The sequence below is a fragment of the Penicillium canariense genome, assembly GCF_028826845.1.
Source record: "Penicillium canariense strain IBT 26290 chromosome Unknown utg000004l_segment0_segment0, whole genome shotgun sequence".
NCBI lineage: Eukaryota > Fungi > Ascomycota > Eurotiomycetes > Eurotiales > Aspergillaceae > Penicillium > Penicillium canariense.
In genome coordinates, this window is record NW_026622731.1 from 4,536,360 (window position 1) to 4,560,533 (window position 24,174).

Here is a 24,174-nt window from a genome sequence, read left to right on the forward strand (position 1 = left end):
CCGGGCGGTGAGGCGGGCATCCACAGAAAAAAAAGTAATTGCGGGCATCACTTTTTCTTTTTTACATCGACACTTGATCTCAAAGATGAGCGCTTCTCAAACGCCTGCTGGGGCAACTTGCCCAGCTGATGGCCTTCAGCCGTCCCATACCTATGTGCCAAACCAGGGATATGTGAACCCTGAGGGTGCAATTCCAGCCGTGGCGGGGCAGGAACCCACCGACCAGGAAGAGGGCGAAGAGGAGGATGAATACTACGACGATATTTTCCAAGAGGAGCAATTGGACCAGGAGGATTTCCAGTCATCCGATCCCGCAGATCTTACAAAGGCCTACAACCGCCAGCGAAAATTGAACGATCTCGCCGCCGATCCCAATAACCCCAGGTGGTCCTACCCCAAGACCAACACTCAGAAGCCGACAGTCAACACGTATGCCTCCGTCGATGACCAGGTCAAGTCTCTTACGCGACATGCCGCGAAGATCAAGCTGGATGACCAACAATCTGGTTTGTCTGGCGGTGGTGGACGTGGTGCAGATCGGGCGGACCGCGCTACTTCAGAACAGGTGCTGGACCCCCGTACTCGCATGATCCTGTTGCAGATGATTAATCGAGGACTCGTGTCGGAAATTCACGGTTGTTTGTCGACTGGTAAGGAGGCAAACGTCTACCATGCCATGTCGTTCCCAGATGAAGACCATGAGGCTGCCCCGCAGCACCGTGCGATCAAAGTTTATAAGACCAGTATTCTGGTCTTCAAGGATCGTGACAAGTACGTGACTGGTGAATTCCGATTCCGTCAAGGATACAACAAGAGCAACAACCGGGCAATGGTAAAGCTTTGGGCTGAGAAGGAAATGCGCAACCTGCGGAGAATATATGCCGCCGGCATTCCTTGTCCTGAGCCCATCTACCTCCGTCTACACGTGCTTGTCATGGGCTTCATCGGCAGCTCGAAGGGATTGGCCGCTCCCCGACTGAAGGATGTTGAGTTTGATATTCCCGAGCCCGAGACCCGCTGGCGCGCTCTGTACATGGAGTTGCTAGGCTGCATGCGCGTGATGTATCAGACCTGTCGCCTCGTGCACGCTGATCTGAGCGAGTACAACATTCTTTATCACAAGCAACGCCTGTACATCATTGATGTCAGTCAGAGTGTTGAGCATGACCACCCTCGAAGCTTGGAGTTCCTTCGTATGGATATCAAGAACGTGAGCGACTACTTCCGTCGTAAGGGCGTTGATACCCTACCTGAGCGTACGGTTTTCCAGTTCCTTCTATCTCCAGAGGGTCCGAAAGACATGACGCAAGGCAATGAGGAGATGTTTGAAGCAATTGAGAAGCTTTTCGCTGCTCGTGTAGAGGGCGGTGACCAGGAGGCTGAGGAGCTCGATACCGCTGTTTTCCGACAGCAGTATATCCCTCAGACCCTCGAGCAAGTGTATGATATGGAACGTGATGCCGAAAAGATTCGGGATGGCTCGGGTGCCGACCTGGTCTACGGAGATCTACTGGCAACTGGCAAAGCCAAGCCTGCCAATGCCGATGCTGATGAAGAGTCCGATACCAGTGGCGGTGTGTCTGTATCAGGCTCTGAATCGGGTGACGACGAGGAGGGTGCTGAGCATGATCCCTTCGCGAAGAAGGCTCCCCGTGGCAAACGCTTCGAGGACAAGGACGAGAAGCGCGAGCACAAGGCCAAGGTCAAGGAAGAGAAGCGCGAGCAACGCGCCAACAAGATGCCAAAGCACCTCAAGAAGCGTCTAGTCTCATCTTCCCGAAAGAAGAAGTAGACTAGGGCTGGTCCTCGGGGCTTTCAATTTCTTTTGCATGCATGATCATGGGCTCTTACGATCTCTTCCCTTCACCTCTTCACCGATGAATGTTTCTTCCATGATTTGATGATAAATGCATATATTGGGCGGGAGCATTTGGACATAGATACCTGGGTATAAAATAGGATTCCACTGCAACACAAAATCTACTTTGCATACATGATGTTTCTGAAAAATAAGGAAGTAGATTGCCATAAGACAAATATCAATTGCATTAACCCATCAGAGCTCTCTTTGTAAGTCATGCCTATCCATGCTCACAACCCACTGGTGCCAATGATGTCTAGAGACAGTGCTTACATCCTCCACAAAAGTGCAGGAGTATGCATCGGTCAAGAGACGAGTCCTGGTCAACTTCAGAGGGAGATTTTGAACGGGAGGTCGGACCAATTGGGCTTTCATCACTCGGGTCATCAATGTAAGTACAGAAGGCAACGTCGGACACCAAGCAATCGTGAAAGACATGGAATATAGGCAAATTGGTTTGTAACCAGGAACAAAATAAGGTTGTTGTGACATGGTCCAATGCAGCATCAACTTGAGACAGGACACCTCGCCTTCTAGCAAAGAAGCGAACAAACTATACGGTAGAAATATCAGCAAAGAATTGAATATATAGATACGATTTAGTAGATTTCGGTATCTGGGGCGTTAAGCAAAGGCCCGTGTTCGCGCTTTGAGTCGCGTATATGCCTGGTCAATGACATCCTTTGGCAGGCTTGGAATCGCTTCACCCTCTGCGGTATCATCGATAGCATTGGGCTTCGTGCTTGCGGCTGCTTGGGCTTCAATCGGCAGTTCGGGGCCTTGTGATTCCTGAAGAACACCTTCTAGCTGACCACCCGCAAGACGCAGAAACTGGACTTGCATGGGAGCTCGGCCAATGCCTGGCCAGATATCTGACGGGAGGAAATCACCCTGTTCAACGCGAAATGCTTCACGTGCAGTAACGTCTTCATCATACAGATGGTTTAGTTTGTTCCTTGTATCTCGAAGGACCTTTTCCACACGAGAGCGAATCTGGCTCCGGCGATTGACCTCAAGAATCAGGCTGTCGTAAGCATTCAGGAACCCATCGTAGAGAGAATGTAGGTCAGATAGTTCAATTAGACCGGTATTTATACGGTCATTTTCTTCGTTCCAGACCCCGGTGAAGTTGTGTGCCTGAGAGATGTACTGCGGTAGGCGGGTCGACGCCAGGGTTGACAGGTGCCGATGGACCTCGAGCGTGGCATTCGAGATCGCTAAGAGCACATCTCGCTGTGCGTTCACTTGCTCATGGATCGATTCCATTTCGTTAATGCGATCTTGAATTTCCATCACAACGTCCTCTGCTTCGAGGGCATCTTTCAGGAGCACATTCACCATCTCCAGGTACTCTGAATTACTTAGCGGGTCTAGAGGAGCATTCAAATTTGCATGGATTTCCTCGCCAATGTGTGGCATCGCATCATTACTCGTCTGGACTTCCGCTGGCATATCTCCGGTAATAGATCGAGCGGCCGCACCCCCACCTTCCGTGTGCTTCACGGCAGTAACACAAAGATCAAAGTGGCGAACGAGGGATTCAAGAAGACCAGCCATTTCCTGTGCATGACCCTCCAATGACTGGAGCATTTTGGGCATCGTCGATAAGGCGAGCAGATCTGAGTCTGATGTCGAGGATGAAGATGAAGCTGTAGAGGCTCGTGAAGAGGCTAGCTTAGTAGCCGATCGATAATGGCGAAGTGCTTGTTTGATCGAATGAAGCTCGTCATCAAACTCGCGGTTAGATGTATCAAGTTCTGCCAGTGCAGCATTTGTCCTGTCAATGGAGCTTTTCATGGCTGCATGTAGCTCTTCGACGCCTCGCTCGTCGACGAAGTCGTGTAGAGACTTGGGTTCTTCATCCCTGGGCCGAAATGAAGCATGGACGATGGTATTTCGCAAGAGATCCAATGTACCTCGGAGACGAGCATCTGCGACATCAAGGCTTCTCAAAGCATCTGAGAAGCCCTCTCGGCCACGAAACGAGATATGCTCCACCTCCGACCGAACATCGTAAAGCAGTCGCAGTTGATTATCAAGTCCACGACGTAGGAAGCCTGTCCTCGATGACATAATCACGCTTTCTTCGAGGGCCGAACGTGCCGCAGTGACGATTTCGTTGGCGCGCCAGACATGGTTGATCGAGGAGAGGGAGCGTTTGGCTGCGACGAGCTGCGAGATGAGTGTATCCAGTTGAGGCATAGCCTTACTTTCCGAGAACTCTGGGCCGCCACGTTGATTTGCGGGGTCTAATGAAGATTGAGGGGACGCCATGGTGGGGAAATGGCAGCTCTTGGAGGAAACGAGCTAGTGGTAGAAGAGAAAGGGGGCGTAAGACGACGAGGTTAGGGTTGCTGCTAGGTAGGGCACGTTGCACTACAAGGTAAACAGAGACGAGTCTAATGGTGAATCGGTCGCGACCCTGAAAGCTGATAGATGAGAATTTAGTAATCATTCAGAACCTGAAGGCAAGGTGGGCAAGAATGTAAAGCACGGCAGATCGACATAGACACTGGGGAACAAGCTTCCTGAAGCTCCAAACGAAGCCCAGGTGTTTATGTTTTCTTCCATGGACACATAATTAACCCTGGTGGCATAAAGACAAAACAATAACTGACCTTCGGCACGGGATCGGATCGCTAGTGTATATGCAAGGAGAACCAAGCTCTATTGAGCTGCTAGCTGTCGAGCGCCAATACTTTGCTTCCGCGCTTGACTCACCAGCATCACCGGGGATAATGTGAGCTATAGAGGCCAAGAACGCCTCGAAGGTCGATCGAATAAGCAATCTTAAGCTGTAGTTCGACCGTGGAGACCAGCTCACACCTCTCTAGGGACGGAAAAGGGAGCAGGGACAGGTGATTGCAGCCCAGGTGAGGTGATGCGCCGGGGAGACAGCGCTATCACGTGGAAGGAGGACGAAATCGGCCAGGCTAGGCATCGGCAGATGAATCGCTCACCGCCATCCACGTGGATCCCGGATCGGGCTTCAGTCCTCGCGGTGTCGTACGGTTGAATATTCGTGCGCTTGATACCTTAGTCACACATTATTCATGCAACTCAATGGATTAAATAAGTTCATGCTTCATACTCCACTGTGTGGCGCTTATATTCTTTGTTAAGAGAGCGACACTACATTTACCATCTTAGGCTCAGGACTACCGCCCTTGACATGGTGTGAAATCACGAAGTATCTTCAGTATGCATTTATCCAGGTAGAGTACTACCGCAGACAATAACCGTGATAATTTTCGAACGGTTGACCTATGTGGCTGATTCAGAAGATTATAATGATCTTTGGGTTTGTAACGAGGATCCGTGTCGATGACGTTGTTGGACTGTGCCTTCATGTACCTGGATTTATATATTGACCTCAAAGACTACCTACTGACGCCAGGATTGCGAGACTTGGCAAAAATGACGAATACATGGAATATTACGTATGAGCCGTCATACCAGGTTAAATGGGTTGTAAAAGCTCAGACTTCAGTGTTTTTACTTGCAAGGCAGGTATCAAACTTCGGGTACACTAGATTCAGAGTACCACCATTTCGGTGGGTGTAGCATACATGACTCGGTTGGTCTCCTACAGAGTAAGGATCTAGTCATCAGACACTACGATGTGTACAATATGCGTCCTAAGCACAACCACTGTTAGTTCAGGTCCAAGCTGATAACAATAGCTTAGTGTATTCTCAAGCCCCTAAGATTGGTCCTGTTGCCTATGCTACTAACATCTTTCACGGTCTTCTTCAGCTTGTTTTCGACTTCCAGAATACCTACCATATTGTATTTCGAACGCTCAAAAAATACAGTCTAGATCTATTGATCTAAAAAGATCAGGAGCTGCATAGTGTACCCCCAATCGATCAGCCGTCATAACTCAAAAAAACTCCATGGCTAGCTAGTTGGTTGCACTTTGAGATAAGCTAAGCACCCAATGGTTCACCCTAAAGCGAGCCGACATGGATTGACTAAACCCGTTTTGAACGGCTTTAACCCAGCTAGACTCATATGGGCTTCTCATGGACTATATGGGTTTAGCAAGTATCCATCACACCCCATGTTCCCATACTTCGTTCTTCACACGCCTCTCTCGCATATCAGCCCAAGCTTCTCAAAGGCCTTTTCAAACATCTGTTCGAAGTCATTTCCTATATTAAGATATTGAATATCGGCTCACGATGGCACCTCCTCACTATAATCTATCCATCCCTTCCCCCGCTCATTTAGGGGAGATCTACCACGGCGAGGCCTACCAAACTGAATCTGGTACGCTCCACCATGGCTACCTAGACGTTGAGAAGCACAAGGACAATAAACTGAAGTAACATTTCCAGGAACCAACACAACCACTACACCGGTGCCTGGTATGAATCTTTTCAACAACACCAAGTCGCTGGTGAAGAAATCCCGGGTCTGTAAATGCTGGAACGCAGCGCGGGCCAAGCCCAACCAGTGGTGGTCAACCCGCACCAAGGAAACGAAGAAAACCTGGCGATATATCCTCGCCCTGTTTGCTGTCGGCGGTTTCATCATGTTCATCACTACCTGTGTCTCCGTAGGATACTCCTATGGACGACATGCCAGAACTGAAAAGGCACTAGACGGAGAAATGCATGACAGAATAAGCGGCGCCAAGGAATGGCAGGAAATGCAGGACGAGTACGAGGAAAAGAATAAGATGAAGGTGCGAGAGAAGAAGACACGGATGTTGGCCGTCAACTACCCTATTGTCTTCACTGAGACTGCGCCAATTCTGACGACGACCTCGATGGCCACCGTCGCGATGTCGTTCACCGCATAAACCAGAGCTGTCGAAGTGGACTAAATATGAGACTCAACCTGTCTTTCCATTTCCCTCTCTATTTGTCTTTCTACGGGCGATTTTACTGATGGTCTGAGTTATATCTCACTTTGAAGTGTGGATGTGGTGGAAAATGAGTCGACTAGGAACGGCTATCAATTATCGATGTCGTCTCTTCCTCATGTCTCTATTTCTTAGATATTGAAAATACACAAACATTTTCGATCAACCCAAGGACCGCTGTCATCTTTCTTTCACAACCTCGACAACCCACGACACCCTCCCTCCTTACCACAACCAACCACCCCAGTCAACATGGCATACACACTCAAGAGACTCGCGACGGCCCGACAGCTCTTTCCAAATCATAGCCGAGAAGGGCTTGAATTTGAGGGTTGCTACCACCTGAGGAGCCGGACCAAGAATACAAAAACAGTGGGGTCCTCTTGGATCGACAACGATCCCGATGATGATTACAGCCCTGATCAAACGCCACGTTCAAAGCGCCGAATGCAGTCTGACCGAGGAGATCGATCACGCCCTCGACCAACCAAACGGGCCAGGAGTCATTCGCCCCGGCCGGCAAGTCAACCGGAGTCAAATACTGAAGACAATGTGACGCATGCATGGGCCCCGGCCACTCCTGAAGACAGAAGCCTGTCAAAGTGGGAAATTTTCTGGCAGCCTCAGACCGAGAGGGATCCCAAGCAAGCCTACTTTCTACGAGCACGCAAGGAGACCATGGATTCTCCCCGCAAGGTGGGGATTGACCAAATCAAGGAACCGAATCCGCAAGAGAAGGGCCATTCGCTTATTTCAAACGGATGTGAGGCTTGCCAAGAGCTGCATCTGGAATGCTCGCTGATCGCGGATCCGCTTGACTACCCCTGCGACAACTGCAGGGCCGACAGGTGTGACTGCGTTCCTGACCCAGCACCCACGTGGAAACGGCAATGTGAGGAGTGCAAAAGGCGACGTCGCCCACGATGCTCGTTTCTTTCAGGTGACTACGACCACAATCAGCCATGTCAGGAATGTCAACAACATGGTTTTCAATGTATCGCGGGTCCGGCCAAGTATTTGCCATTTGGTGGACGCTCTCAGGCCATGGACACTGAGATGCCTAATGATCAGGACTCCATAATTGCGAAGGAAGAATGTAAGGTCTCGCAACCGAATGCAAGCAACAAGTTCGAGGGTTCTGAGCTGGAGGGAATCACCCCGGCTCCACTGGCGGAGGCCAGTTCTTCCACCATGCAAGGCATCCAATCCGCACAAGCGCAAGAAAAGCACGATCTCGACACATTTCCTGAATTAGCTGTACCTCCATCGACTGTTTTGACCTTTGGCTTTCTATCTGGGAACCCTTATGGTACATCGTATCGAATCTGGACAGACTTTCCGCACCCTCTGAACCTCATCGACAAGGCCCCAGATGATGGGTCCTTGTGTTGCCACTGGTGCAATAACTTTGCATACGGGATTGTAGGACTCGGAAACCGAAATACAGAGGTCCTGGACTTTGGTGGTGGTCGCCTGATCGAGGTCGTGGATGGGCACCAGGGAGAAGGAAAAGAGCCCAGTCGCATGTGTGGACACTGTGTCTCCGAAAGACTGCAGATCATGCAATGTCCTCATGATGACATTGCTCCTATTCCAAACCTCGTGAACCCCCAGGGCCAATTCAATGTCACTGCAGCATTTGAGAGCTTGGCCTGGGCTTGTGCGGCTCTGCAGGAGCCGACATCTCCGTGCTATGGCCAGCCACTCCCACAAGCTGATCACCCATGGTGCAGTCTTTGCAGGGAGCCTGCATTTTGGTCCTGCGAGACTGACCAGGCAACCCAAGTGGGCTGCCATAAAGTCGGCCAGTCTGTGAATCCGGCTGGCATTGGATGCGGTATAGTCCTTTGCGACTACTGTGCTCACTATGTGAAGCTATTCCATGGAGACCTTGACCAGGCTGTCGAATGGGGCAAAGGAGACCCCGAGAATGGCACTGAGTTCCGAGCCGATGTGAACTACATCCTGAAGGGCTCAGAGGGGAACTACCTGCGGCAACAGATCTATCGACCAACTTAGTTCGATGCAAGGCTTGTTCTCTGGATCAATGGGTCCAGGTCTTGTTCGTCCTTTCATTATGACTTTGATCGTTGACTTCACCTAGTTTGCCTGGTCCCGTGGAGTTTCGATCTGTCGGATTTGCTTTAGTTTCCCATGTACTTTCTATTAACATGGCGCGGAGGAACAATACCGAAAGTGCTTTTTACCCACGGAGCATACGCTAAATTGGTGATGCTTGAACTGAACGAGCAATCACAGGCAGCTGTCTATTGGCTAGAAAGTTGACTACCTAATTTTAAAGAACCGAACCGTGAATATCTATCTTAAGTATCGATGTTGTCAATAGTAGGTAAGCTGCCTCCCGGCGACTGAGCCTGCTCCACGGCTACCCGCCCTCTACAAAGAGGCCGGTCGGCCGCAGTGCTGGCTGCTGCTGAGGTATATGTTCCCTTTCTTTCCAACTCGGCCCGTTTCTTTATCCTTTTAAGTCCTCACGCTATCCATTCATTTATACTTGAGACCAGCTCCTCCCTTTCTCACAGCTGGCTGTGATTTCGAGGTTTCTCTGGTCAACGGCGTGTCATCGATAGGGTTTGTTCCCGGAGCGGAAAAAAAAAACTGATCGGCTCCGATTTTCTGCCAGCACAATTTAATTTGCTGCCAACATTCCTTGCCCCGACTTCTTCTCTTCCAAGAAGGCTGCGGGGAAATACTCGCCAAACCTTTCATCCTTTCCTTTGCCCCGTGAATCCCCCGAGCTGCCACGCGACGTGTGCAGCTCACCGTCACGACGTCTCCCACAAAGCGTCGCAAAGTGTCCCCCGAGCCAGCTCGCAGCAGCCCAGGAGAGACACGACGTCACGGCCGCTCCGAACCGCCGCAGGTGCCTCCGTTGCCACCGCGAAGCTCCTCATCCGCTTCCAACTCGCGGCGCAAGAGCTCCTCCCCATCGCCTCCTCGCTACGTACCCGCTCACCTCCAGTCCCTCGTCCCAGGGACCCGATCACAGCCCGGTGTCCGCTCGCCCACCCCCGCGACCGCGACCGCCGGACTGACCCTCTCCAGCGAACACTCCGAGATGCCCACCGATCGTCAAGACGGCACCCCGCCGATGAATGGCGGCCGTTCGCCCTCCCCGGGCGTGAAGCGCCCTGCCTCTGAGATTGCAGACTCCGACGCCGAGGGAGGTGTGAGCACAGCGGTCAACCATGGTCAGGCGACCGACTCGATCGACGATCAAATTGGCCAGGTTTTTGCTCTCTCGAACCAGCCTTTGAAGGACGGACAAAAGGGCTATGTAATCTCGCTGAGATGGGTGAAGACATTGTATGCTCGCAGCACAACTTACGTCGACAAAGCCGACAAAGAATCGATGGAGACCGAGTTGGGCCCCGTGGACAACAGTGACATCGTGCTTGACACCGATCCTGTGAACAGCAACTTCAAGTATGAGAACGGTGATCCTTATGTGCCGTTGCGCCCGAATGTGCAGCTCGGCGAGGATTACGAGATCGTCCCTCAAAAGGCTTGGGATTTGATCATGGATCGGTATGGCCTTGCCAGCCAGTCGCCTGTCATTGTTCGCTTTGCACACAACGCGAACTCCTATGGCAATGAAAACATTATGTACGAACTTAACCCGCCAATCTTCACGATCTTCAAGCTGTCAAACCCCGCGGCGGGGACCACGCCTCAGTTGCTGAAGGAGAAGACCCTCCCACCTGCGAAGATCCTTGCTGGCCGCCAGAGCGGCTTACAGCCCTGGTTGAAGAAAGCCAAGGAGCTCACGGGCATTGAAATGTCCACCAAGGTTCGTGTGTGGAAGATCGTTGGTCAGCTCCCCAGTCTCAACCCGTCGACGTCGACAACTCCCGCCGTTTCTCGCGCCGCTTCGCCTGCACCTCCCTCCGCTCTTATCTCCGCCTCGAGCAGGAATTTGCTCGTGGATCTCAACACATTCATTTCTTTGAACGAGGGGACTCAGCGAGAGCTACTTGAAGGCTTCAAGGACCAGACTAATAATGAAAACTATAACGGTCGAATGTCGCTGACCACGGCGGGCTTGACGGGATCTGATGTTTTCGTGCTCGAGGAGCAGACGGGTGGAGCCAAAGGTGGAGAATGGGTGTCTGAGGTTTCGACCCAGACGCTCAAGCGCCTCGGCATCCCCATCAGCAAACCCAAGAATGAGATCACAGCTATTTCCACCAAAGGCCAGTCGAATAGTGGGCGCTCAACTCCAGACCAGGAGCAGCCCCTGTTCGGCAAGAAGCCCCACGGTCATCGAATGGGTCTCACCGGTCTTTCGAACCTTGGTAACACTTGCTACCAGAATGCGGCCACCCAGTGTGTTCGGGCCGTTGAAGAATTGACCTACTACTTCCTCGGTATGCCTTGCGACTGATTACCCTAAATTCTACACTGGTTAATGTGATACTAATTGCATTCCGTAGCCAACAAGCACAAGAAAGACCTGAACCCTTCCAACCCTCTTGGGTATAAGGGCCAACTCGCCAAGGCATACGCTGGCCTGATTGGGGGGATCTATCGCGACCCACCACCATCATCTTTCAATCCTCACAAGTTTCGGAACCAGATTGGTCGGAACAACCCAACCATGGCCGGCTGGGATCAGCAGGACAGTCAGGAGTTTTTGATGTTCCTCCTTGATGGTCTTTCAGAAGACCTGAACCGTATTCTGAAGAAGCCGTACATCGAGAAGCCAGACTCGACCGATGAGATGGTCCATGACCGCAAGGCTTTGGAGGACTTCGCTGTGCAATCCTGGGACATCTACAAGGCGCGTAACGATTCTGTTATTACAGATCTGTTTGCAGGCATGTACAAGTCAACCCTGGTCTGCCCGACTTGTGACAAAGTCAGCATTATCTTCGACCCATTCAGTAGCTTGACCTTGCCCATTCCGCAGCAAAAGTTTTCTTATAAGGAGATCATTTACCAAGGGCTAGACCAGCCCCCGCAGAAATTTATTGTTGAAGTCGACAAGTCGGACACCGTTGGGGCTTGGAAGGAGTCGGTGGCTACAAAGTTGAAGATCAGCCCGGATCAGCTTATTGGGGGTGAAATCGCCTACGGGACTTTTTGGGAAGTCTATGAGCACGACAAGGTTCCTTTCGCCGACCTGAACCTCAAGGATAAGGACGAAGTGACCTTTATGCAGCTGGATGCCCCAGCCAACGATCGCATCCTTGTGCCCATTTTCCATAGGTACGAAATGGCGACTAAGAACTACAAAGGTGTTACCAAGCGTGATACTTTCGCCCAGCCTTTCATTCTCTCCTTCACTAAGGAAGAAGCCAAAGACTTGGCTACCATCTATCGCAAGATCTTGCGCCATGTTGCTACCATGACTACGCGCGATATTCTGAACGAGACCGAAGCGAAGGATGACAGCGAGTCTGAAGCAGACCAGACGGAGCAAGTTCCCGAGGACTCTGATACCGTGGTGATGAATGAGGAAGATGCCCAGTCGGCAGACTCCAGGATCAAGACCGGCTCAGTTGAAGGCGATGACAGTATCGTTGATATCTCCATGCACGACGTTTCGCACACCCCTAGTGCATCTTCGTCCAAAGAGATGGACACCAGTGATGATACTCCTGCGCACCCCCTGGCTGGTGCTTTCCCACCTGGTCTTCTCAACCTGTTCGATGTTAAAGTCATGCGGGGCTTTGACAGAATTCCCCGAGGTCGCCAGGTTTCTGGGTTCAGCCAGTACGACGACATTCTGACCCGGCTCCCGTCTCCAAAGAAGGTAATCTTCAATCGGTCAAAAACTACATATTACAGCTTGCTAACCCGGAGTAGACGGTCAAGAAATCCTCAAGCGGGTCTGGTGACGAAAGCAGCGGGGACTCCAGCGCCTCAGATGAATCTGACGGCGAAACCAACGGCGTGACCCCGCAGGAACCGCTTCTTAAGCAATCGGACGCAATCATTCTGGACTGGAATGACGATGCGAAGGACGCTTTGTTTGGAAAGATCGGCAGCAAGGACACCCTGCGTGGTTCTGCCACTTACAACAACATCCCTTTCATCCACGATCAAGGTCTTATCGACCGCCGCGCCCAGCGCTCCGCGTTGGCTGCCCAGGGTGTCACTCTTGGCCAGTGTCTCGATGAGTTCAGCCGCGAGGAAACACTGTCTCAGGACGACGCCTGGTACTGCCCACGCTGCAAAGAGCATCGTCAGGCTCGCAAGAAGTTTGAGCTGTGGTCGACCCCCGACATCCTAGTCATCCACCTGAAGCGTTTTACGACGCAGTCTCGATACTCACGCGCGAAGCTCAGCACCAGGGTAGAGTTCCCGGTGGAAAATCTCGACCTGTCCGGTTGGGTCTCGGGTCCCGCAGCGGACACATCTCTGGTTTACGATCTGATCGGCGTGGACAACCACTCCGGAAGCATGTCCGGCGGTCACTATACCGCATACGCCAAGAATTTCATCACGGACGACTGGTGCAGCTTCAACGGTATGTTTTGTACTCCCTTTCTTCATCTTTTCGTCCGATTCACTAACCCTTCACTTAAGATTCGTCGGCCTCTACATTCAGAGATTTGAGCCGGATGCAATCTCCTCAGGCCTATCTGCTCTTCTATCGCCGCCGATCCGACCAGCCTCTGGGCGGCCCTGCTCTGCAGAACATCGTGAACAAATTCAAGAGCGGCGAGCCCGACACGGCCGAGAACTCGCGTTCGGTCTCGCCGTCGGGGGAAGGCAAGCGCCTCGGCGGATCATTCCGGAATGGGTCGTCGAGCGTCTCAGCCGCAGCCGTAGCAGCTCACCGAGCGGGCGGTGGTGGTTCGGGGGCCGCATCTCCGGAGACGAAGTCGAGTGATGACGAGAATGAGGACTCTCACAACCCGCTCGACGATATGTTCCAGGTACCCTCGTGGTCATTTGACCGCGCCTCCGACTCTCGTGGCTTCGGCGCGATGACAACCATCCGTCCTGCTTCCCCCGATGGAGACGCCGATCTTTTCGGGGATAATGACAGCAACGTGGCCGTGGATGAGAACTCCGATGCTGAAGATCGTCTCAACCATCTCGAGCACTCGCGTCCTGTCTCGGAGCACGAGGACTCCTTTGAGGATATCCCGCCGCTGCTGGAGGATGGGTCGGATGAGGAGCTGCCAGTTGTGGAGCTGCGTGTAGATGGGGACGAGAAAATGCACTCCGACATTTGAAGAGAGAGAATGTTTCTGCCTCTGTTGATGATGTGGCATCTTCCGCATTTTCACACTCTTCGTTCTGTTGTGGAGGATACATGCATAACCCTTGTTTTCTTTTGAATGTTCATGGTGCACGGCGTTCTGCATGGTAATACAAAAAACGGTGGCCTCTGTTTCTAATGATCACCGCTACGGGCATGATCATGAAATCTCATTCCGTCGGGGGTGGGTCGCTCGATGATGAGATGATTTCTTTTTCTATTCTCCTCTTCTATGTGGCCATTGAGGATTCCCGCTAGACATGTGTGATAGTATGACCTGTATGTTTACATGGCTTTGCACGGCTGCATTCCTTTTGATTTTTTTCACATACTCACTCGCTATGGCAGAGTATCTGCATTGCATATGGAGGGAATCGGGATTACATAGAGTGGCTAGACCTTCACAGCCTGGAGATGCAATGTGATCTTCCTTCTTAGCCTCGTTGTCCCCGTAGTTTTGTGCTGCGTTCACTAGATTGAACGTCTGCGGTTGACTGCCAGAAGGAAGGAGCGACTCGTTCAAGTCCGCGCCATGTGACACCCCGCTCCTTCCTAAATAGGCAGTATCGCAGGCCTCATCTCGGAATATGGGCGCCTCAGGCCCCGATTCCTTCTAATCCACCCCCTTCTCTCAGACTCTCACCAAGATGGCTCCGCGTGTTAAGTACAGTCACCGTACCTGGCCCTCCACTCCCCACTGTTCGACGCGGAACAATGGTGTCAATGAGCTACCTGCTGAAAGCATCGCAGACATGCAGGTTTCTCAGCACAGAGAGCATGGTCCGACCGAATCCATGGCTCCCACTGATCTGAATACGCTCGGAATCAGTCCTTTGATCGGCCCTGACGCTCCAAATGCTCCTACCCTGCCGTCCACTAATGTCACCAGCAGTGAGCTTGCGCACGTCTGCAGCGAGAGCGACCTCAGCACCTCGAACTATACCAGGAACCCCAACATGCATCGAAGTGCCCTTACAGCTCTCTTCGCTTGCCAACAGGGTCCTTCCGCAGCGACTCAGGCTGCAGCTTCCTTTGACCAGACTGCGCGTGCGCGTACCCCCGACCGTTTTGCCCGCGAGGATGCGGATGCAAACAACCCAGGTTCGCCCCACTCTCACTCCGTTACAGATGGTAATGATCCCACTCTTCACCCTCGGCCGCCGCCACATCTTGCAGAAAACTACCCTCACCACAGCCACGAGGATGTGGAGAGCCTTCACCGCGAGAACCTGCCCGACCTCACATTCGCAGAGACCGGTGTGGGGCCCGCCAACGCTCTGCTGTCCCACCCGGCCATGTCGTTCAATAATATCCTCAGCGAGTATGGATATGGCTACGGCTACGATGTGCTAAGACCAGACGGGGATACTTTCTTCGTCATGAAAACCCCTCCCGACCGGAACGCGCCTACCATTTGGGACACAGGATCGCTCTCGGACTCCCCGCCGCAGGCCACCCACGCTCAGCTCTCTCTGTCCGACCGCATAGTGCATGAGGAGCCGGTGATGCACCGCGAGCAGGAGGCCATTCCTGATGGGATGGATGAGTGGGTCGGGGAAGTGGTGGATGAGACGCAGTTGGCCGAGTGATCGATCTCCAGTTAGGGCTACCCGGCATTTCGTTGGCGGGTGGAGCCAATAGCGGATGGGCTCGCAACCGGCGGAGAAAGTGTATTTCAACGACGTTCATGATTATTGCACTACTAGGAAATTTTATGGAGATAGCCCCAAATAAACAATAGCTTTTCTATTTCTCCCTCGCCCTTAACATCTTAGTCCATGCTGCCTGTGTAGTTGTACACATCGCTTTGCTAGCTTAAAGTACTTCCGGTCGACGACGTTATTTCCCTGGAACCGATTATGCCAAAATTGGCAAAATATTGAAGGGCTCGACCATTCAAACTAAGTCTTTTTAGGTGAAACACCGTTGAAAAATCAAGAGCGCATGCTACTCTGATGATAATGAGTTAGTATTCAAATATCAACTTGAGGCTTTTGTACAGACCTTTCCCCCACTAATATTGTTACTCAAACACTTCAAGAAAGTGTTAAACTATCCGAAGCCGTCCTCGCTGTCGTGTACTAGCAGCCATATGAACTTGTGGACGGTCCGACACCCTACTGTGATGGCTGCAACTAATCTGTTAGATCGTAATATCATGGAGTGAACAATTCAGCCCATATTCCGAGCCAGGAGTTAAATTAGGGTATAATGTCTCTCTCTCTCTCACTTAGAGTAAAGGCACTTCAAATCGTACTTGACAAGCCCATGACCACGCCACCGCTCCTGGTTGAATATGGCCTCTTGCTGGCTTATTGTTGCCCGAGGCTACGAAACTGGCACATCGAAAAGATAATCGAAGGCTTCATTCCTTCAACGGAGGCCCAAACTCTGCCGATACTATTTCACTGTAATTAGAGGAGGGATTGGGGATGTAACCCGAAAACTTGGCCCTGTTAGTTTAGGCCTGTATGCGGTACAGGAATCATGGCGAAGAATCATATAACACGGACGGGACTATCAAGCATTGCTGTCAATGTGTGTGAGTAGTTGACGTTTACCCTAACCTGTTAGATCTCCGATTTTTGAATCTAAATGTTTGATAGGCAAGAACATTATTTGGTGTGCATCCCTTTACTTTCGAAGTTGAGGCGTAAATTATCCCCAGTTCCTTTGAATCATTCTTATATCACTTCAAGATTAATATAAAAATAGCCTAGACTGCCCATACGACGGTCTTTTTTTATCTCGACTCCATTCCACGGTGAACTGCCGAAAGTACCAGGTGCCAACCTAAAGCTCTACACCGGCATTTATTATTATGGGGCCATAACCATAGCCGTGAAGATCAAACCCTTATCCGAGATGGAGGTTAAGGAAGATCACTGCAGTATTTACCAGAGAGTAGGCATCCACCTCCTCAATTCCCAATACAGTGTGCTATCCAAGCCTAACCTAACCGGGATAGAATGCGAATATCTGTATGTACCATCACTGAGATAGGTTTTCCATCCATGTATTGGAAAACACGTCAGAATACCTCTTCCAGCGCAGGTTTAATGGTCATTCTTTCTGTCGAATATGCGGTGTGCATGTATATATGAAACTGCTTGGACCACCTAAGACCGTTGTGGATAGCTTGCTAGCGGGAATACAGAGAGTTGTGCAGGATATGCCTACAATTGTACCGGTTGGGCTCTCTGTTCTTGTTCGTGTCGAGTGGTCTGGTTGTCATGTCAGGAGGTCAGATGAAGGGACAGCAGGATAGGTGTGCTGATAGCCACTGTCAAATATCTCTCACGGGATACATTCCAGGCACATCAATTAATTGAGCTAGCGCTATGGATGGAGATGCGCTTTATTCATAAATAGTAGTCTGAATGGATTGAACGTGGCATATAGGTAGTGTACAAAAACTTGAGGGCTCTGTCCTCTAGGGAAGAAAGAACAATGATGTAGTATCTTAATAATACATTCTGGAATATCTAGGGAATTAAAGTATCTAATTCTGAGAAACAGACAAATGAAATACAAACTTGACAAAGAAGTATGCAGGTGCTTAAACCTACTTATAACAGATGAAAGAAAGCTGTCGAAATGTAGATTGGCAGTGTACACTTCAACAAGTCTAGCACGGAGTGTAGAGTACGAAATCTGAAACCAGTACCTGAGTCTCTGAGGTTGAGACCAGCGTGCAGGAGAAAGTATCACTTGCCGTATTTGCAGTGAAGGAGTGTATGGATGTCTGCCAAGCATAAGTGTAAGACTGGAGATTAATTTCCAGGTTGCCCGTCCCCTGAGTGAGGGAACATGTCAGGTATGAGCCGGCTGACTGGAGAATCGGGACCCACCAAAATGTGAGAGTGTAGGATTTTCCAGGAGTCAGGGTCACACTTTGATGCAACGTGATATAACCGGAGCCAAAGGTCTCCAGGTCAAGTCCATACGTGTTTACATCATGTCCACCAGTGGGTGTATAGCCGCCGCTGCCCCCGGTTGACCACGGATAAAGTTGATAACTCAAGCCGTTTACAGTATTTGCGAAGTTTGGGTTCGTCAAGACATTGACGCTGGGGCCACAGGTGGGGGCGGCAGTGACAGTGACGGTCTGCGTTGTGGTTGTGGAAACGGTTGATGTGACAATTACATCGGTCGTTTGGGTGATTTGAGCTGTGACTGTGGCATCCACGGTGGTTTGAATGGTCGTCTGAAGAGTAGTGGGTACGGTAACAGTCACCGTGATGGAAGAGGTAGAAAGAACAAACTGCAATGCAGTGACATCTGTGGTTGTGGTCTCAGTTACAATGCTCGTCTCAGAAGCTGTAGCCAATGCAGTGACATCGGTAGTAACAGTGGTAGTCGGAGAGAGAGTAATGTCGGTTGTGACAACAGTTGTCGGATAGAGAGTCATGTCGGCCGTTGATGTAAGCAGCACATCGTCAGTGACATTGTCAGTGACAGACACCGTGGCATAGTCTGTCTGCTCGAGGGTAGTCCAAGAGGTCAGGTCCGTGGTAGCATCAGCAGTGATGGTAGCAGTCACGGTGGTAGACTGTACTTCCGTAACGGTCATTGTCTCAGTCGCAGTCGCAGTAGAAGTGACGTCCGTAGTGACATATACAGTGGGATAGACAGTATCTGTAGTGGTGATGCTGATAGTAGTCGAGTTTGTCTGATGCTGAGTGACATAGCTCGTGGGGTGAATGGTTGACAGGCGAGTAATAACATTGACCACATGAACCGTCGGAGTCGCATGGACGGTGGCGTGAGATGTGCTGGTATGCGTGACAGTGGAAGGGGCCAGCGTTTTGGTCACCACCTTCGAAGCAATATCCTCATTGATATGCAGACAGAAGCAAGCCGCCTCCAATTGGCTCTCGCTGAAGCCCCTCAATAAGACCAAGAAGAAAGGAACGTGAGGGGTGATTCCAGCATCAGGGTCTAGCTCTTCGCATTCTTCCTCCTCTTCCAGACTCACTGCCCTAGCAGCGACTGTAACTGTTGCCGTCGCGGTTGCAACATTTGTGACTGCAGTGTTGATTGTCTCCGTAGCTTCAGCAGTCTGCGTAACGAAGACAGAGTTCGTATCGGTGGCATAACTGGTTTCAATGGTGGTGACGGTGTCTGTCTGTGTTCCTCTTTGATCGACCTCAGCCGTAAAGGGGATGGAGATGGTATTTGTGTCCGTCTCAGTGACAGTGTCGGTAAATGAAAGAGTAGTGGTCTCGGTGTAATAGTTGGTCTCCGTCTGGGTGATCCAATTGTAATGGTTATCGGTTTCCGAGTCGGTGACAAACAAGGTTACATATTGTGTGACAATGTCCGTGGAATAATCAGTCACGGAATTTGTGACTGTGGCCGTGGTGGTCGAGGAAGTAACAGCGGTGATAGTTGCATCAGTCCATTCGGTATCCGTGCGAGTAGAGGTCTCAGTGAGGGTGTCTGTATATGTCTGGGTCACAGTCATGTCGAATGGCTCGGTAATAGTTGTAGTTTCGACATCAGTGGTGATAGTTGTCCGAGGGTCCGTAATGTGGCTAGTCGCCGTTTCGGTCACAGCGATAGAGCTCAGGTCGGTGATAGTTTGGGTGACTGGAACGGTAATGCTGTGGGTGACGTATCTTGTCGAAGTCTCCGTTGTCGGGTGCGCATTGATGGTGGTTGTCAAAGTCTCCGTGGACTGGGCAATAATGGCATTGGGCGTAACTGTCGTCGTCACAGTGACAGTCGAGGATAGATTATCCAATAACTCCCGGCAGTAGGGGACTCCTCCCGGGTATAGCCTCAGGATGTCGGTGAGCACATCATTCGTTCTGCAGACATCATTATGCTGGTCAACTTCTTGATGCGGAAGACCCGCAACGGCCGCTGCGAGGGCAAGGGCACTAAAGATTCGTGCCATTGGGGAAGTTTATTTCATGCAATTGAAAAACTATTCTTCCAGCTTCTGTTTGAATCTTGAAAGGGTGGTCTACTCCATTATAAAGGACTTGATTCATTCTTCTAGGTACAGGTGGGAGGATCCACATGGTGCAATCTCTCTCTCGCTTTAATATTCTCACCGGCCGAGCACAGTGGTGAAAAAGCGTTAGCTTGCAGCCATCTACCAGCCTGTGAATATGAAGTCAGGGCATTAGATCCGACAGGCTAGGCAATATCGGGTAGATAGCATCGGTAATTAGCACCAAGATCTATGGATGGATTGGCACCATGCCTAAAACCGGTTGACAGAGTCAACCGCGTTCAAGCCTCGCCAAGAACAGACCTATATACGAGAGACTAGTGATAGAAAAACTCAAAAAAGACTTAACCGTGTGCAGATGTTCCACTAAACCTAGAACTAGGAAGCCGGGGTGGCCGAAGAACGAAATCCGTGTATAAGAGTTACAGAGGGGGATTTGTAAATTAGGAACGAAATCATTTACGAGGCTCCTTTTATCCACTTTCCAATTTTCTCCAGGATTTCTTAGCCCCCCTTTTTAGGGTTCTGCAAATTTTCGCCAAATAGCTGCAAGGAATTGCCGAATTTCGTTATCGGATTGACACATATTTAAATTTAGGAATTTAGTGTCGTATCGTTCGAGAGAAAAAGTGCACCCACATAAGTACAAAACCTAGTGCCACTCCAAAGTCGGACCGTTGGCTCTAGTCTTGCCGATCGGCTATATAGGATTTGGCTACTACGCACCGTTGGGCCACCGAGAGCCAACCAACCAAAGTCACGTGTTAAGGGCCACGGTCGGCCGTGCCCCTTTTACTACACCTATACAATACAGTAGATTATACGGAACGGACACGGACTAACTTACAAGTTAATAGGATATTTCTCTTTCGTCACTATATAATAGATACAATCCGTACCCTCTATTCTAGCGTTGTCTCGCCCCATCGCGTTTTTTGAGCGGGCCGGGATTAGGGGGTGAAAAAGGAGTAAAGAACACCTCAAGAAACTAAAGCTAATTAGGCTATCAAAAAGAATTCACAAATAAATAGCATTATAGGGCCAGGTGCCCCTTTTAGGTATAGACTAAGCGTGGACTGAGTGCTTAATAGATGCCTATAATCAATCTCTAAGAAATCAGTGAGTGCTCAGTGAACGTAATTGACGCTAAGCAGCTCAGTGAGTCTGAGCCCGGACTAAAATTTACTTAGTGAGCCTAACTCTGAGCACCCCTACTAAAACGGCGGCATCTAGAATAGGAAAGCCCCACCTGACAGAGGAAATATGGAACGTCTAGTGACCTATGTATCTCAACGCCCCCAGTTGTATGTATGGACAGCAATAAAATATGTACAAATTCGAAAAGAAATCCCCTCAAAATGCCTCCTGTAGATGAAAGTAGATGGGCCACAAGAGGAAACATTATACACCCGAATAAATCAGACGCCACAAATGCAAAAGTCAATGTCTTGTAGTCCAGTCCAACCAGAGTGCTAGTCTTGGGCTTGAAGCATGAGAGTCGATCACGGGTCCGAATTGATGTAATGAGAGCAAGGTGGTGAGAAAGAAACACAGGCGGAATTATATCGCCGATGAGCTGATATCATTCGCGGTTGATGGACATTCCAGAAGGTCGGCAGAATAATTGTCGAAAAAAGGATGATGCAATCGAGACCTCTGTCTATGTGCTTGCGTCAAATACCGGGGGTGAGATCGAGATCGCTCAAGCCTGCGCGATGGGCCATCCGTTGACGTACTTCAAAGGATTGAACCCAAGGAAGGCATCCTGGGAAAACCATTGTTAGCTAATGTCTTCAAGATGAGGACGTGCCCGAAGGGGGAATGAAGGAGGATCGGCGGGCGGCTATCTTGCGTGGTCCACAAGCGTGCCGTGGTAGATGAGGACTTACTGCAAATGCCACACCCACAGATTTGTTCTCTGTATTGAAATTCATTAGCAAGCGTTGCTCATGATGCAGGGAGGGTATATTTAGATCAGTTAGGCTCACGGTAGTGGTAGTAGAGAACGTCGGTCTCGCCAACCCGAATCACGCCCTGCCCACCAGGCGCATAGGTCTCGCCGTTCGAGCCATAGATCACGGTACCGCCGCCATCCACAAGATTCTTTCCGGCCTTATCGATATACGGACCACGAGCATCGTGGGATCGTCCAACGCGAATGCTGTACTCCTGACCAGCAGCGGGCAGTTTGCCTCGGTCCAAGTCGCAGCATCGTCCATGGCTGAACCACAGATAGTAGAATCCGTTGTGGTATGAGGTAAAGGCGCCTTCAATGGCATGAGCTCCGGTTGGGTCACCGCAGATCGAGTTGGCATTGTGGTTCGGACCGTTCATGGCATGGGGCTCGTAGGCCAGGTGTCGAGCATCCGGATGGGTCATGCTGACGGGAGAAATGAGGTCTTTTCCAAGAGGCACTTGATAGACACCGGTCCAATAGCTTCCAAATGTCAAGTAGGCCGTTCCATCTGGTAAGACCAGTGTAGCAGGGTCAATGGCGTTGGATACCGTGTAAGGCGACACATCAGACCCGTTGCCAGTTCCTGTCTGGACGACCACGCCATGGTCATGCCAATGGCCAGCGCCCGGCGAGTTAGAGGTTGCCACACCCACCGCACTGTCCCGGCACCCGGCCTTACTCACACTGTAGTAGCAGTAATATGTACCGTCGACAGCAACGACAGTTGGAGCCCACGGAACAGCCCGATCACCCTTCGGGATCACGCTATTGGCATCTAGCACGCTTCCGACATGTCTCCAGGGACCGGCCATGCTGGGGGCAGTGTGAATGAAGATGTGTTCGCCAACATGGTACAGGTAGTAGCTATCGCCAACCCGGAGGATACTCGGATCATGGGTGTGCTGTCCGGTTTGGCGTGGGGGAGGAAAGTGGACGACAGCGTCCTCATTCTCGAAGCTCGCCCCTTCGCGCATGGTCAAGCGCCGGCTGAAAGCAACGGAGAAGAGGCAAAGCAGTCCCAGTAGAATAAGCATCTTCATCCAGCGTTGAGGAATTGATGGATGCCAAAGAGACCGCAAAGACCACCCCTGGAGAACCTCATCGACGGTGCCAGAGGGCGGCATCACCGACTGTGATAAGTGGCCACTCCTGACGATCATCATGGCGGTACTAAATCAAGGCATGCATTGTTCTCAGTAACAGCGCACGGCGTTCCACCCGTCAGTGGGGTGAATTCTACGGAGTAACGATGCGGAACAGGGCCTGTCCGAGGGGTTCGCCGTGAGGGATGCAACGCGGTCCACTGGTTATCGCCCAGTGTGGAATCCAATGAGGGGCATGCCTGCAAGGCACGGAATGCAGAACAGATCACTTTGAAGCTCAATTGCACAGGGGGGAGTGGTGTTGTGGTGTTGAGTTGTCGGCGTATTGGAGTCTGCCGGGATGGGGCCGAATCTGCCCGGTCCCGTGTCACGATGATTCGCCGGAGGTTGCTTGTCTTCCTGCTGTTCGACACATCCCGATCTTGATCAGTTTCTCGATTTTGCAACAATAGGCGTGACCGCCCACTCTCGGATTGATCCCTGGTCTCGCGGCCCACATGAACAGTTGACACGAAGCAAGGGCGAGTCCGAAAGCCCTTTACTGAGGGCCCGCCGATCGCGGTCCCTGTCGATCCCACCGCGCCCTGGAGGCCTCACGAGCCAACGAGATCTTCCAGTTCCTCACAGAACCATTGTTGCTCGTCTCCGGCGTCTCTGGAATGTTCCTCCCTTCCCCATTTCCATCGCATGGTTCCTTCTGCCTCGGCCAGGCACCCGGCTACTACTGCAGACAAGGCCTTGGTTGTCTTTGGTACCGTGAAGGGAGGTGTGAGGTGCGAGTACCCTTTGCCCTCCCATGCTGTCCAAGACAACGGCTCAAAATCGGCTGGACAGGTGGTTGCGATATGGTAATTAAGGTTGCAGGGAACCACGCCAGGTGAGACATGAACCGGCTCCCGCCGTGGTCGGTGGTTGTCTGGGCCGAGCCAAGACGTTACCGAAAAACTTCGCACCAGGGGGTGGCCTTGGCCCAAGCCACGAAGACTATTTCTCCCAACACTACGAGGGAAATTGACCCTGAGGGAATGCTCGCATGCCATGTATCGAAGGTTTGAATGTTCAGCTATATCGTCCTGCCAGAAAGAACAAAGGAATAGAGACGAGAATGGAAATGCCCCCATAAGACCAAACACCACCCAACACCGAAGACTCCTGGAACCGAACGGCGCAGAATACCCCAGAAACTG

At 51.1% G+C, this 24,174-nt stretch overlaps 8 protein-coding genes across 8 annotated transcripts; 5 read left to right on the forward strand and 3 right to left on the reverse strand.

Moving 5' to 3' along the window:
* Positions 1 to 85: 85 nt before the first annotated feature.
* Positions 86 to 1,792, forward strand: N7482_007894 (serine/threonine-protein kinase RIO1; the record flags this gene model as incomplete). Its single annotated transcript, XM_056690018.1, has 1 exon — positions 86 to 1,792. The coding sequence occupies one exon, from the start codon at positions 86 to 88 to the stop codon at positions 1,790 to 1,792; it is 1,707 nt and encodes a 568-aa protein (XP_056542447.1).
* Positions 1,793 to 2,485: 693 nt separating this feature from the next.
* On the reverse strand, positions 2,486 to 4,135 carry N7482_007895 (autophagy-related protein 17; the record flags this gene model as incomplete). The annotated part of the gene is made up of 1 exon (XM_056690019.1): positions 2,486 to 4,135. One exon carries the CDS (start codon positions 4,133 to 4,135, stop codon positions 2,486 to 2,488), a length of 1,650 nt encoding a protein of 549 aa, XP_056542448.1.
* A 2,098-nt stretch (positions 4,136 to 6,233) lies between these two features.
* On the forward strand, positions 6,234 to 6,668 carry N7482_007896 (uncharacterized protein; the record flags this gene model as incomplete). The annotated part of the gene is made up of 1 exon (XM_056690020.1): positions 6,234 to 6,668. One exon carries the CDS (start codon positions 6,234 to 6,236, stop codon positions 6,666 to 6,668), a length of 435 nt encoding a protein of 144 aa, XP_056542449.1.
* A 315-nt stretch (positions 6,669 to 6,983) lies between these two features.
* Positions 6,984 to 8,750, forward strand: N7482_007897 (putative C6 finger domain protein; the record flags this gene model as incomplete). The annotated part of the gene is made up of 1 exon (XM_056690021.1): positions 6,984 to 8,750. One exon carries the CDS (start codon positions 6,984 to 6,986, stop codon positions 8,748 to 8,750), a length of 1,767 nt encoding a protein of 588 aa, XP_056542450.1.
* Positions 8,751 to 9,065: 315 nt separating this feature from the next.
* Positions 9,066 to 13,939, forward strand: N7482_007898 (putative ubiquitin-specific protease UBP12; the record flags this gene model as incomplete). Its single annotated transcript, XM_056690022.1, has 5 exons — positions 9,066 to 9,077; positions 9,511 to 11,119; positions 11,186 to 12,507; positions 12,561 to 13,224; positions 13,284 to 13,939. 5 exons carry the CDS (start codon positions 9,066 to 9,068, stop codon positions 13,937 to 13,939), a joined length of 4,263 nt encoding a protein of 1,420 aa, XP_056542451.1.
* Positions 13,940 to 14,612: 673 nt separating this feature from the next.
* N7482_007899 (uncharacterized protein) lies at positions 14,613 to 15,554 on the forward strand (the record flags this gene model as incomplete). The annotated part of the gene is made up of 1 exon (XM_056690023.1): positions 14,613 to 15,554. The coding sequence occupies one exon, from the start codon at positions 14,613 to 14,615 to the stop codon at positions 15,552 to 15,554; it is 942 nt and encodes a 313-aa protein (XP_056542452.1).
* A 2,039-nt stretch (positions 15,555 to 17,593) lies between these two features.
* On the reverse strand, positions 17,594 to 19,867 carry N7482_007900 (uncharacterized protein; the record flags this gene model as incomplete). The annotated part of the gene is made up of 1 exon (XM_056690024.1): positions 17,594 to 19,867. The coding sequence occupies one exon, from the start codon at positions 19,865 to 19,867 to the stop codon at positions 17,594 to 17,596; it is 2,274 nt and encodes a 757-aa protein (XP_056542453.1).
* Positions 19,868 to 21,629: 1,762 nt separating this feature from the next.
* On the reverse strand, positions 21,630 to 23,008 carry N7482_007901 (putative endo-arabinanase; the record flags this gene model as incomplete). Its single annotated transcript, XM_056690025.1, has 3 exons — positions 21,630 to 21,692; positions 21,817 to 21,845; positions 21,916 to 23,008. 3 exons carry the CDS (start codon positions 23,006 to 23,008, stop codon positions 21,630 to 21,632), a joined length of 1,185 nt encoding a protein of 394 aa, XP_056542454.1.
* Positions 23,009 to 24,174: the final 1,166 nt, after the last annotated feature.